This window comes from Ascaphus truei, chromosome 5, assembly GCF_040206685.1.
Source record: "Ascaphus truei isolate aAscTru1 chromosome 5, aAscTru1.hap1, whole genome shotgun sequence".
In the NCBI taxonomy this organism is placed as follows: Eukaryota; Metazoa; Chordata; class Amphibia; order Anura; family Ascaphidae; genus Ascaphus; species Ascaphus truei.
The window spans coordinates 68,630,232-68,645,539 of record NC_134487.1 but is presented as its reverse complement, the minus strand read 5'-3'; the positions used below and the strand labels follow the sequence as shown (position 1 = coordinate 68,645,539).

At 42.8% G+C, this 15,308-nt stretch overlaps 1 protein-coding gene across 3 annotated transcripts in view; it reads right to left on the bottom strand.

The window, feature by feature from the left end:
* Nucleotides 1-15,308, bottom strand: part of TFEC (transcription factor EC) — a 234,662-nt gene that overhangs the window by 24,124 nt on the left and 195,230 nt on the right. For 2 of the 3 annotated variants that reach the window (XM_075599986.1, XM_075599984.1), the window contains exons 5-6: nucleotides 13,838-13,894; nucleotides 4,976-5,051 (exon numbers count right to left, since the gene is read on the bottom strand). In XM_075599986.1, coding sequence (XP_075456101.1) covers nucleotides 4,976-5,051; nucleotides 13,838-13,894 — 133 coding nt within the window. The remainder of the gene's footprint in view (nucleotides 1-4,975; nucleotides 5,052-13,837; nucleotides 13,895-15,308) is intronic. The other variant, XM_075599987.1, reaches the window with a different exon arrangement.

Here is a 15,308-nt window from a genome sequence, read left to right as displayed (position 1 = left end):
AGATGAGGATGAAGACGGCCTTCATCGAGGGTGCCTGAAAAAGGTAAGTGTAATATGTATTTACTGTAATTTATATGTATTTAAAATGGGCAAATGCATTATTATCCATATGTGGATAATAGTTTTTTTGCCCATTACAGTACTGTATGTGTTAGGGGGGGGGGGGATGTGTGTTGTATATTGCTATATTTATTGGGGGCAATTGTCCCCAATAAACATGCTATTGTGCCTTATCCCCTTCATTGCCTTAGCGGATAGCCACTAAGGTAATGAAGCTGCTTTAATGTATTTTATTAATAGTGTGCGGGAGCAGGGGGTCCCCTGAGCTGAACCGCATTGATTTCTGCCTCAGGGACCCCCTGCTTCCCGAGTTACAGGCCCCGGTATGGGGCATCGGTGCCAGTGTCGCCGCCATCTTTATAGAACCCACGTCGCGTCTTGGACACTATAAAGATGGCGGCGACATTGGCCTTCGATGCCCCATACCGGGGCCTGTAACTCGGGAAGCAGGGGTCTCTGAGGCAAAAATCAATGCGGTTCAGCTCAGGGGACCCCCTGCTCCCGCACACTATTATTAAAATGTACATTAATGCAGCTTTATTACCATAGCAGATAGCCGCTAAGGTAAGCAATTATTGTTTATTGATATGTGTGTTTTGACAGTAGTGTAGATGTGTAGGGGGTCTCCAGAGGTGAACCGCATTGGTTTCAGCCTAGGGGACCCCCTACTTCAGGAGATACAGGTCCCGGTTTGGGGTGCCGGTATCCCCTGCAGAATGTAAATATCCCGGTCACGTGACGCGGGAGCTTTAAACTGCAGGGGATACCGGCACCCCATAACGGGGCCTATATCTCCTGAAGTAGGGGCTCTCGGACCTGAAACCAATGCGGTTCAGCTCAGGAGACCCCCTGCTCATGTACACTATTATTAAAATATATTTATTTAGTGTACGATCGCCTGTAACAGCCTTGCATGGAGATACAGAATCTCCATGCAAATGTTACAAGCAGCTTTTTTTCTATCAGCTAGCGTACGTGAAGGTTAAGAACGCTAGCAGGGGGGAAAAAAGCAACACGTACGCTGTGGCTATTTTGAGCACGTACGTTAAAAATGGGCTCAAGGCCTTAGTGAATCGCGTCTCCGGCCTCACTTTTTAACGGACGTGCTTTTTTTTAACATCAGAACGCAAACCCATTGAGCTTAGTGCATAGGCCCCTATGTGTTGTAATAGTCATGACATAATGTAAGATAATGAGTAGAATACATTATGATGTATTCTAATTCTTATATATCTATTAGGAATCAGTGACCAATTTCATGACCAGCCAAACTTTGGAACATCAAAGTGATACTTTATTATGTGGGTGTTACACCTTCCTATAAGGATGGAGTTAACTGATAAAGGTAAGAGAAAAAAATATATATTATTGTAAGCATCAAAACTATATTCTAAGTACTGTAAAAAATGTAAATGGCGTCAATGTATTTTAGTGTTTATCAATGGTTTTGAAGGGCATCGTAACATTAATCACCATCGTGGATAGGCATTAAGAGTAGCTTTATGATAATTGTAGGTAACATCATGGTAAAAAAAACTCTGCAGATCTGCCCCATGGTACTGTATGTGTGTACAGTTTGTGTGTGAGTACATATATTAGCTGTTAAGCTGTGAACATAAATTATTTATATGATAATATATTTGCAGATTATGTTCATAATACATGAATGTTAAGGCCTATTTCATTCTAGAGTGCCTATCATCTATCATGTGTGTATGCATGTAAGTCTTTATTTATATTGCACCATTAATGTACATAGAGCTTCACAGAAGTACTGCACCGACACACTTTATTCGAGCAAATACCCAGTATGTACCTGGCAGATACCTGGAATGCGCCGCTCCTCACCTCTGACAAGCCCCGTTGTGTTTGCCTTCCCAGCCTGGGTTCATGCCTGGCTGACGGGCGGCTGATCTGTTAAATGATAATGATTAGGATTTAATAGGCTGCAATGCTTCGCGTGTCTACCAGATGGCATAAATTCATGAATTGTAATGCAGTATATATATATATATATATATACTGTGCAGTATTGCAGCCAGCGGGAATAAATCCCTGCCTGGAAAATAACCCAATGCACTCGGGCAGAAAACAGTCACAAACCTCAATACACCCGGGTATACCCGAATTCGTGGGACTAGCCGAGCTCGAATAAAGTGTGTCGCCAGTGTAATATACATGACAATCATATAAGTAACAAATAATACAAATAACATATAATGGGAAGAAGTGCTTCAGACATAAAAGTAACACTTAGGCAAAGGAGTCCCTGCTCTGAAGAGCTTACAATCAAATTATGTGATAATATAAGAAAAATATACAGATGTACTGTAGCAGCTGTTATTGCCCTCTCTGATGTGTTGCAGCTGGGGGGAGGTCACAACGCTCCAACAGGTGCAGACACCAATGTTATGGCATTAGCCATGTGTGTAAAAGGGGCGGGCCTAATGCATTATTGCACCTGCAGGCATGCTTCAGCTGTGCCACAATGCCTGCTACAAGGGGACGCCTACAGATTTCCTGGGACCCAGGACATAAGATTCGCCTGGGGTGCCCTCCCCCATGTCGGCGACGAGCACTCCCCTTCCCCCTGTCGGCAGCCTTGCAAGCCCTCCCTTTTCACACTTGTATTTCTCTCCCCCCTTCTGTCTCTCACTCTTCCCCTCACTCACTCACTCACTCACTCACTTAACATATACAATACCCCCTCACAATTTAAAACTACCCCCCCAAATACAGACACCACTACTCCCAAGATACAGACACCACTACACACACCCCCAGATACAAACATCACTACACCCCACCAGATGCAAACATCACTACCTCCTAGATGCAAACATACACCACTACCCCCAGATACAAACAACACTACATCTTCCCCAGATACAAACAAACACAACTACCCCCAGATACAATTACCATTAAGCCTTCACATAAATACAATTACTCACCCCTTCAAAAATACAATTACCACACCCCTCACAAATACAATTACCAACACACACACACACAAATACAAATCCCACCACCACCGGGCCCCGGCTCCCCCCTGGTGCTTCTGTCTTTTCCCCCGCAGGCCTGCCGCTCTCTCTCTTGCCGTGCATGCTGGAAATTGGTCCGGACTTCTGGATGTGGAAGAGAGAGGCAGGCAACAGCTGGGTAGAGCCGGGGGCCTAGTAGTGGCAATCAGATGCCTGGCAGCTGGGCCCCGCCTCTGGTTGCTTGCAGGCCCCAGCATCCAGCTCTCCCGAACTACTGTCTCATATTCCTATGCTAGGCCTGTCGCGCCGGTGCACGCTGGAAGCTGGGTGCACCAGGAAGATAGACCCAGCTTCAGGCGCACACTGGCGGGAGAGGGAGGCAGGCCCGGCATGAAAAGAGGCGGCAGCAGCTGGGAGAGCCAGAAGCCCGAGCTGGTGGTAACTAGAGGCCTGGCAGCTGGACGTAGAAATACTTCCAGCACCGGCCAGCCAGGCCCCTTACAGCTTCCGGGCACGGGACACTTGTCCCAGCTCTTCCCCACTGTCAATAGGCCTGCCGGTTACACCTACAGTATAAATTGTGATTTCTAAAATGTAATTATTCAGTGAAGAACTGTTCATTTTGAATGTGTACATTAGGAACACTCTTCATGGACAGTTTTATGGATATTGGACCTAATTTATTGTCCATTCCTGTGTAATTCTGAGTATATTTTGCATATTTAAATTAGCAGATTTTCCAAGTATCTGAGGTGTGATCACTGGTACTGTATCTCTCCACATAGAGTTTGTAACTACTGTATTTGGAGGTATTTTGCATGCGTCAAAAAATCTCTAGTCCTTACCACAGATAATATTTCTCTATCTTTATGAATGTCAAGATCCCATCCTAGTGGTATTTAACACTGAGTTTATACATATACATTTAAATACATATATACATAAATATTGAGGTATCTGTACCATGTTAGCCGATCTTAATAATCAAAAACAAATAGATTATACCATTCTGTGGCTAACGAAATGTTCGTTAGCCACAGAACGGTATCGTCTATTAATTTTTTATTATATATATTATATATATTATATATATATTATATACATATATTATATATGTATTATATATAAGATAGATAGATAGATGATAGATAGATAGATAGATAGATAGATAGATAGATAGATAGATAGATAGATAGATAGATAGATAGATAGATAGATACACACAATATTGCGATCCCCACCAAAATAGCAATCACCAAGCAGCAATCAGAAATAAATAGTTCAAATAAGTATATTAAAACACAAAAATGGCACACAAACTACAACGTTTCAGTCCCAGCAAGAGGACCTTCCTCAGGGAAGTGCATACAGTATATATATAGTTGTGTTTAGTGCTGATTTCTGTAATTTGAAGCTTATTGGTATCACTAGAAGTGTTTAACACTGAGTTACCACTTTTTGGGTGCATGTAAATGAGATAAATATTGCAACTCATTTATAAATACATAATTCTTAATGCATATGGTGGTACTTATAAAAGATAGCATTGATTTTAATTCGGGAATTTCGACCTTTAGTGAATCTACTGTAAGCCTATACTGTATATCACCCAATAATTAACGTAGTTCTGGTTATCAGCAAGGTATCTTTCTCAGAAATGCATTGACCTGAAAATATGACCTGATCATGGCCCCTGAAGACTAAACTTAGATTACCATGATGTATATACAGTAATGTAATACATATGAAGACAATCCGAAAACAATTTTTTTGACAAAAAATATGGGCCCTCCACCTTGGACATTATTGTAGATTTGTGCTCATTTACAAACAGTTTAGGTGATATTTATATCCCTATACCGTCTCCTTACCCATTGAAAAAAATACATTTATTCCACTCTACAAGAAATTATATTGATTAATAGACTCACGGGTCATTGGTTTTTGGGATAAGCGTGCCAAGTTCTTTAATTCTGTAGTTAATATTATATCGTCGCCGTCTTTCAACTGTTGAAAAAAACATAAATATATATATTTAATCATTTACTTTAAAATTAATATTTGTGGGTACAAATTATATATACATACATATTTGTTGATAAGAAACATACATATACAATTTAAATTATATTTTAATGTGTAATTCTCTTTCTGTGGTGTGCCTCTAAGTTTCTGATAGTTCATGGTAGCCCCTGTTCTAATGGAACAATTTTGGTTAACATTAAAGGTCAGAAAACTGCTTTACAAACACAAGAAGAAACATAGGAAACCCATCTACCAACCTAGCAGTTGCTCAAGCTATAAAATAAATGTAATCCATTTATTGTTGGTAAATAATTCCTTAATAACCCTTCAAGAGCAGTATAGACCCAGACTAAGGGTCTATTCAGTTTTTATATTATATGTATATTATATCTCAAATGATACTCCGAGGTGGCCAACTGCACTGTGATCGACTGAAAATCCTGTTTGATTTTAATGGGGATTTTTCGCAGCTTTGGAGTATATTGAATTACAGTCGCCCCTAAATATCCTGACACATATTACACTGCAGATCAGTGCTTCATCAGCACTACTCTAAATAAATAGACTACAGTACATTTTAGTTTGTGAATGTGGTGTTCTACTCATGACAGATTGCTGGTCATCATCATGGTAGCACGGCATCTTGCTATTGAGCGGTTGGTGTATTCTAGTTACTTTTTAACAGACAATACTGGCACCAAAGGGCATTTCAACGTAAGGGTTTACTTAACATCAATGTGGTTGATTATATTAGAATTCTGGAAGCTATATGTTACTTTTACATTTTTTTGTCCTGTCACGTTTACAAATCCTTGAAAAAAAGTTTCAATTGTAGAGTTATTTTGACAAAAGAGTTTGAGAGTGAGAAATATGTTCAGTCATAACAAATCTCTCTTATTCTTATTGTAAATTTCACAGCTCAAGTTACATATTTGAAAGACATATTTGTAGACATAAGGCATAGCAATAGTGCCCAAAGTCATGCATTAAACGGGAAATGGACACTTTATTCAGGCCACACTGTAAATATGAAAGAAAACGGTGCTCAAAAGCACTCTAACAAAAAAACAGAGCTTAATAATTAGGTGCAAATAAACGACAGTGCATAAATAACACAATGTAAGTGACAATCTATGGTGATCTATAAGGTGCAAATCAATAAAGGGTGTCAACGACGTAACGCGTAGTGTGTCCTGTCAGCCAGTGCTCTGAGGAAAAGATCAAGACCGCATCATCACCAGCCAGCGTCGGAGTTCCACGATGCGCCGGAAGTGACGTACCAACCAACGCCGGAGTTCCATGACGCGCCGGAAGTGACGTGAACCCCGGTAGAGGTGCGGAAGTGGATAGAGACAGCGGAGATCCATAAGATACACGGAGAGATCGCGACCCGTGTGTACCTGGTATCTGTTGCCAACCACGCTGTATTATTCCTACCTAAGTGTAAGCCTCCATTTTTATTTTGCCTTGCCATTATATTTTACAATCTACACTATATGGTCTTTTCTTTCTTTGGAGATTGTCTGCGGGCAGTTGCTGCATCTATCACAGGGACCATCCAACCCATAAGTTGGATGACTGCTCAGCTGCTTTACTGTGAGTAGCCCTTTGTGAGCCCTACACTATCACTGTATTCCTTATTTAAACATTGCTGTACTATGTAATATTTTCTATTTTCATGGCTGCAAGAGTCGCTCCTCTGGTCCTTTTTGGAAAGAATTGAACTCACATTGTAAATATGGAGTACAGTTTTGGGCACCACGCCATTAAAAATACATTATGGAACTTGAAAAAGTGCCATATTAATAAAGGGGATGGAAAATCTGACTTATTAAAAGAGGCTAGCTAAATTAGATTTGTTTATATTAGAAAAAGAGGCGTCTAAGAGGGGATAATATAACTGTATGCAAATTTATTCGGGGTCAATACAAGGAACTTTCAAAAGGACTATTCATCCCAAGGGCCGTGCAAACAACACATGGTAATCCCTTAATGTTGGAGGAAAGGAGATTTCACCATCAACAAAGGAAATGGTTCTTTACAGTAAGGGCAAATTAAATTAAAATGTGGAATTCATTACCCATTGAAACTGATGTCAGATACAATAAATATCTTAAAAAACAGGTTGGACATCTTTTTAGAAACTAAAGGTATACAGGGATATACCAAATAAGTAAACATTCAAAGGATCTTGATGCAGGAAGAAATCTAATTGCCAATATTTGGAGTCAGGAAGGAATTTATATTTCCCTTATGTGATCATTGGATGGTATTTCGCTGGGGTTCTTTGTTTTTCCTTCATCTGGATCAATATACTGTAAGTACAAATATAGGATAAGTATATGTCATCTAAATTCAGCATAGGTTGAACTTAATGGACATATGTCTTTTTTCAACCTCATAATTTTTCATGTAACTATGTAACTATATAACATATACTCATATGTTCTAAGTGGTGTTATTCCATAAGACACCTCCTGGTCCATTCAAGTGAAACCCATGGAAGCTTCAAAGAGTTGACAAAACCATAATGTTAGTAAATTAAATATGCAGCAAAAGATTAACTCTTTCCTGTAATGGTAATACAGGCATACCCCACTATACGGACCTGCACTTTACGGACCCTCGCGAGTACAGACATATTTAAAATATCACCATTCCCCTGTGTCCGTACGCTCGCTTCCCAATTACGGACACTTATTCAGCCCTACAGACCGCCGTATTTGTGTGGCGTTGATTTCCCTTGCCCAATTGGCAAACGGCAGCTCGTGTATGCGCCTATCAGCACGTCCTGAACAGCAATACCAGCTCCCTACCTGTAACGAAGCTGTGTGCAAGCGGGGAGACAATAGAGCCTGGGAATTTCATCACTGGAAGCCGAGCTGAATGTGGACCAGAATGAGGAGGGACAGAAATTGCCAAGAGCTGGGAAGCTATTCTCAACGCTGGTATACAACCACTGTTCTATAAGTGCAATATAGTATTGTTTTAACAAAAGTCCCTTAATAAATGTACTACTCCATGATCCCCTTTCATATATGTTGTTAAGCACACACCTGATTAACAACACCTCAGAATTCCCCCTGGGCTGCAAGCTTGCCAAGTGTTAATCACTCTTCTTTTTCCTGTACATTATATTGTCTTATTCATAATGGCAGATAAAAAGAACACTCTGAAATCTATTACCTTAGATATGAAGCATAAAATAATTAAATTGTCTGATGAAGGTGTTTCTCAAGCTGAGATCGGCCGAAGGCTAGGCTTCACTCGGACTACAGTTAATACGTTCGTGAAGAGTAAAGAAAAAATTATTGCAGAAGTTAAGAGTCCTACACCAATTAACACAACAACAATTAGATAAAGGGATAGCATTGTTGCAGACATGGAGAGACTCTTAATAATTTGGATAGAAAAAATCAGACTACACGCCATGTTCCTGTAAACCTGGCAATTATTCAAAGTAAAGCCTTAAGCCTATTCAATGACTTGAAGGCTATGAAAGGTGAGGCAGCAAAGGATGCAGAATTTGTTGCAAGCCGTGGATGGTTCAAGAAGAGGTCTAACATACATAACATCAAAGTGCAAGAAGAGGCAGCGGCTGCAGATACTGAGGCTGCACAAAGCTATCCGCGCGACCTTGTCAAAATAATTGATGATGAAGGCTACCTAAATGATCAAATTTTTTCCTATAGTAATTGGATAAGCCCAAAAAATGCTGGATGGCTTTGAGAGAGTTGGCTGAGGCCAATCCAAAACAGCCTAAAGTTTTTCAGGGTCCATTGAAAATCCTTTATCTGAAATTATATAGCCTAAGAAGGCAGTAGAGGTTTAATGAAAAAGACATTTCTCGAGCTTAGCGTAGAGATTATTGACATGAAGGCGAGAGAGAACGAGCCTGGTATGCTGGACATGATCTTGAAGATTTTTACAAAACATTAGGATATCGTCCAGATAGACGATTACGAAAGAGTTGAGAACATAACGAAGACATCATTCATAAAATCCTGAAAAACAGCAGGAGCATTGCATAAGCCGAAGGGCATTACAAGATACTCGTAGTGGCCGCTTCTGGTATTGAAGTCAGTCTTCCATTCATTGCCTTCTCGGATGCGAACACGATTGTAAGCTCCTCGGAGGTCTAGCTTGGAAATGTTTTTTGCCCCTTGAAGCCTATCAAAAAGTTCGTAGATCAGCGGACAGGGATATCGATTCTTGACTGTGATGAGATTGAGCCCTCGGTAATCAATGCATGGTCTCAGGGATCCGTCTTTCTTTTTGACAAAAAAGAAACCGGCACCAGCGGGGGACGAAGAATTACGAATGAATCCGTTTTCATTTTCTTTGATGTATGCTGTCATGGCTTCAGTTTCAGGGAGAGACAAGGGGTAGGAATTACATTTCGGAAGAACAGCACCGGAAACCAGATCAATGGGGCAATCATAAGGTCTGTGAGGAGGTAGAACCTCCGATTGTGTCTTGCTAAACACGTCGATGAAATCCGCATATGCTTCAGGAAGATCGGAATCATGGGCCGGGGGTGTTTCCACTCCCTCGAGGACTGCTGTAGCCAGGATAATCCTAGGATAACTGGAACGGCATCACGTCAAAGGATATGATTTCGGTATGAGTACCGGCAGAAAGGGTGAGAGGAATAGTCTCTAACGTGATGAAGACAGGTTGCAAAGGACGACCATCAATAGCCTCGAGGCCAATCAGCGACTTCTTAGCCATGAGCGGAATTTTGTTATGAGTAGCAAAATCTTGATCCACAAAGTTACCACCGGATCCTGAATCAAGAAAAGCGGCGGAGGTTACGAGAAAATTCGGACCTTCAAGCGAGACTGGAAGCATAATTCTCTTAGGGAGTTCCTCTTCAGAGATAGGGTGAGAAGATATTGACCCCAAAATGAGTCCCTCTTGCCCCATTGGTCGTGTTTGTTCTTTGGGCCTTGAAGGACAAAAATGTACCGTGTGCTCAGGAGATCCACAGTAGTAGCAAAGGCCCTCATTCCGGCGACGAGCCCTTTTGGCAGTCCGATCAGGGGTTCTATCGGCAGTCCTGTCGGTATTACGGAACTCTTGCCAGGCAATCTGCATGGGTTCCACAGTGTCTAGAACAGGGTGAATAGCTGGGAAGGACCTGGGAAGAATAGGGTGAGAAGAGAAAATTCTGGGACGCTGGCGTTCATGACGGCGCTGTTGAAGGCGCTGATCCACTCGTATACATTATGCAATCAATTCCTCCAATCCCTGGGGCCTGGGCTGGACTGCAAGTTCATCCTTTACAGAATTGGCCAAACCTTTCCAAAACACAGGAATAAGGGCTACTTGGTTCCAATGCGTCTCCGCCACGACAGTCTAGAATTCCAATGCGTATTTGGCTACGGACCTACGACCTTGAGACAATTGAACAAGAGAAGCAGCGGTAGTATCTCTGCGGCCAGGAATATCGAATACCTGCTGAAATTCTTGGCGGAAGAGCTGGTAATCCTGGGTGATTTCCGCACGCAACTCCCAGATGGGAGAGGCCCATGCCAAGGCGTCCCCTGTTAAAAGAGAGTAAACATAGGCTACCTTGGTGCGTCCGTGGGGAACAGTCTGGGAGAAAAATCAAACTGTATTTCACATTGGTTCAAAAACCCACGACAGGCTAGAGGGTCACCCGCATATGTTTTAGGCGTAGGAATCGTGAATTCTGATGGCCGATTGCCACCCTGCGCAGCTAGGGCTGGTGGCGGAATAGGCTGTAGTGAAAGCTGGGAAAGCTGTTGTACCAGGCTTGTGATCTGAGTTCCCAAACTATCAATGCAAAGCGCAAGTCCCCTGATTAGTTGGCCCACCTCAGTCAGGTCTGCTTCTGTTGGGCTCTGCATAATGTCACGCTGTGCAGGCCGCAGACCAGGCCAGTCCCTTGTACTGAGGTGGGATGTTGAATATACACACCGACAGCAGAGAGAGCGGGTCCGGGATGTGGTTGTAGAGTGGCTAGGCCTGGATTAAGATTTAGAATAGTCGTTGCACTTGCCGAGTTCAGGAGTATAGAGAGTTCCGTAGTCAAATCCGTTTCTGTGTCCAAGGGTCTGAGAGGTAAGAATCATGATGGGTAAGCCGAAGTCGGAGCCAGAGAGGTAAGTCAGACAAACCGGTTGAAATCTGTAGAGGTAAAGACAAACAGGAGCATGACACAGTTTCCAGGCTACACAAGAAGCAAGGAGCTATGCAGAGCAAGGAGGAAGTGACAGAGCAAGGTATTTAAAGCGGTATCCACCAATCCGGACGGGGAATGTGACGAGGAGCAGCTCCTGAGAGGCTGGGAGTAACAGGGCTCTGCTGAGAGTGCAGGAGCCGTGGCAAGATCTCCCGGACTGAGCGGGGGGCGGAGGCAGGCATGTGGCGCGTGTTACAAGTGCAAGGGATAGATGCATGCTCTGTAACACCGGCGTGAAATCAAGGATGGCGGCCGCGGCGTGAGTAGCAGGAAGTGCCGCGCTCCGGCAGGGGTAGCGATGAGGGGCAGAGGCAGCAGCAACTGCAGTACTGGTAGTGGGTAAGGAGGGGTCATGTCGCAGGGGACGTGGCCCCCGATTCCTTACACTCTCCCAGCATCCTTCATCTCCCTCAGCACCCTTCATCTCCCCCAGCACCTTTCATCATCTCCCCGGTCACTTTCAGCAGTCCCCATCATCATCCACCACCCCCCTCCCCCACCCCCCCCCCCCCACCCCATGCCTACCTGATCGCGGTGTGGCGGTGGCAGAAGAAGCGGCGGTGGAAAAAGCGGCAGTGGAAGAAGCGGCGGCAGAAGAAGCAGTGGCGGCAGAAGAAGCGTGGTGGCGGGCCTCAGTCAGGAGGGGGAGCAGCACGTCAGTGCGGGAGCGCATCAGTGCATAAACTGCTTTTGCTGGAGCGGGCTTGAGGGGGTCAGTGCGTCAGTGTCTGGTGCTGGAGTGAGCTCGGGGGGGAGGGAGCTCGTCAGCGAGCCATACATGTGCTGGAGCGGGCTCAGGGGGAGGGGGTGGAACGCGTCACACGCTCCTTCCCTACCTAGGAAGGGGAGGTTGAGGGGGCAGGCCGCAAAGGGAATCCGGGCTTTATGTTGTGCAGGCCTGTCCTAGAGCTTTAAAGAACAACATTAAAACTAGACTTCCAGTGCATTGGATGTCTAATAGAAAAGCATGGGTGACTGCAGCCCTTTTCGAAGACTGGTTTGACACCTGCTTTGTATCTGAGGTAAAGCCTATTGCAAGGACAACAATATCCCTTTCATAATTTTGCACCTTATAGACAATGCTCCTGGCCACCCTCGAACGTTAGATGAACTGAACCCTAACATTCGAGTGGTATTCCTACCACCGAATACACCTCAATACTGCAGCCCATGGATCAATGTGTCATAGCCAGCTTCAAGTTGAACTACTTAATGAATGTTATTTTTAAGTGTATTGCAGTAATAGACAATGAAGAGAGAACAGGGCAAGAAGTCCTAAAGAAATTCTGGAAAAGGCACAATATCTTGGATTGCATCAAAACTGTAAGAGATGCTTGGAAATACATAAAGGAAACAAAAATAAAAGGGGCCTGGAAAAAATTATGCCCTCACTTAGTTGATGATTCTGATTCTGAAGATAATGTTATAGAAAATATTGTAGCGATGGCAAGACAGTTAGAGCTGGAAGTGGCGGCAGAAGATGTTGCTGAACTTCTGGTGTCCCATTCTGAGCCTCTAAGCAATGAAGATCTTCTGGAACTTGAAGAGGAGAGAGAAGAAGATGATGAGACCATCGAACAGCCTGAAGGCCTAACTTCAAAAATTCTCTTTGAAGCTTCCCGTCATCTTGATAGCGCCATGACCCTTTTTGAAAAGCATGATAGGGACTTTGAAAGAATTTCCAAAGTCAATGCAATCATTTCGGGAGGTTATGCTGTTACAAAGAAATCTACAGGGTAAAGAAAAGAGCTACAGTTCAAACCTCCTTAGACACCTACTTTCCTAAAAAGTCAGCAGGACCCAGTCAATCTCCCAGACCATAAAAATCCACTGAAATTCCATCTCGAGCATCGACATCAGCCCCAAGCCCTACTCCTACTATTATTTCTACTTCAAGTAGTCCATCCAAACCGCCAGAAAGAAAGTGTCTAGCCCTTGATTACTCGATTTACGAAATACAGTAGAAGATATGCCCTCTCCTTCATCTTTCCTACATAATTTTTCATTCATCCATTTTGCATCTGCCAGCCCTAGTAAGAAAAATCAGCTGACATTAAAGATTTTCTTAAACTAAAGAATACTGTATTTATTTTGATTACAAATGCGTTATTTACATCAGTTATGCCTGCATATGACGACTGCAGTACAGTACATGCATCGATAAGTGAAAAAAAGGTAGTGCTTCACTTTAAGTACATTTTCGCTTTACATACATGCTCTGGAGCCTTGCGTACGTTAATGCGGGGTATGCCTGTAGTAAAGTTTAGCATTTGAGGAACAGGTTCCTTTATGATTTGAAAGTAGAGCTGCATATAAGTAAAGGTCCATAATCTTTCAGCATAGTTTCTAATTTTGAAGACATACCACTGAGTATCCCATCTACTGTATGTGACTATATTTTTTCTGGAGAGTGTAGATGTGACAATAAAATTCAATGAGCCTATGACATTCTGAAAGCTTCAGTACTCTATTTTATCAGATAGGAAGAACTCTCATTTAGAACAAGTAAATGTATTACATTTTTAACCTACAACATACTAAATTCCCCGAATATACTCACTTAGATTATGATTGTCCTTCTTCTGCCTTTCTTTTGTCGAAGATCGTGTATCTGTTTCTGACAAAAATACTACAAATTAACACAGGTCCGTCAGACCAAATTTAAAGGCAAGCGGGTCAAAAATATACAGAACATGAGGAAGCTGGGTATGTTTCTCATTATTCAAGCTGTCTATTTCATGTAACTTTCTTGTAAAAGTTTTGCTTCTTATCCTGGCATTTTTTTTACATTATCTTGACATTTTAAAACGATTATGAAGAAGATAAACAAAGTACCTTAGATTTGCCTTGGTGCACATTATTTATCAACCTAGTTTCTTCATTTAAAAAATATTTTTTAATAGGAATATGCCATTGTAAAGCTTAAGAGAACTTAAAATAAGTATAGAGATCTAGATTAAATGTGGAGTATATCTTTAAATTCTCCTATTCCTCTCTGATTTGTATGCTTGTGGTACCTTGCAGACACAATGATCTTGATGCACTCCTTAAATAACGTATAGTTATTTTATTTCCGGACATTAGTGCCAATGATATTCAAAATAGGTGTTCACCATAACATATGCGCTAAAGGCCGCTAAGGTTTGCACACTGATTTAACAGAGAGAGAAGAGTAGAGGGGAAGGGAGAGAGACAGGCAGACAAATACAGACAGTGATAGAGGGAGACAGAGAGATAGAGATTCTATAATACTCACACTTAGGGCCTGATCCAATAGATTACTGATGGGGCGGCCATTCGAACGGATCTCGAATTGGAAGTCGATATAATCCCCTAATTCTCCCCGGTTTTGGCGCGTTATTTTTGTTGAAATGACCGCGACGCATTAGATGCCCAAAGCAGGGACCCCTGCTGTGTGAATCATACCGGCGTCTGCTTTTGTGTAATAGACGTGCAGAAAGAGAGTCTGAATCAGTCACTCTAACTGTGCTCCTCTCAAAGGCGATCGCGGGGGTTTTATTAAAATTCTAAAATTACAGTTTTGTAGCAGGGGGTCTCCGGAGCTGAACCACATTGATTTCAGGTCCGGGGACCCCCTACTTCCTGAGTTACAGGCCCCGTTATGGGGTGCCAGTACACCCGCCATGTTAAAATCCTGTGGGATCGAATCTAAACAATGCAGAGGGATACCAACACCCCATAACAGGGCCTGTATCTCGGGAAGTAGAGGTCCCCAAGGCTGAAATCAACTTTGTTTAGCTCGGAAGACCTCCTGCTCCCCCACACTAGTATCAAACACCCCCACCTCCCCCGTCCAAATAAAAAAATCATTACCTTAGCGGGTAGCTGCTAAGGTAATGAAGCTGCTTACATTTTATTTTTATTCATAGTGTGCATGAGCAGGGGGTCTCCTGAGCTGAACAAAGTTGATTTCAGGTCCCTGGTGCCCCTACTTCCTGAGTTACAGGCCCAGTTATGGGGTGCCGGTATCCCCGCCATGTTAAAATTGTGGGTCACGTGACCACGGGACT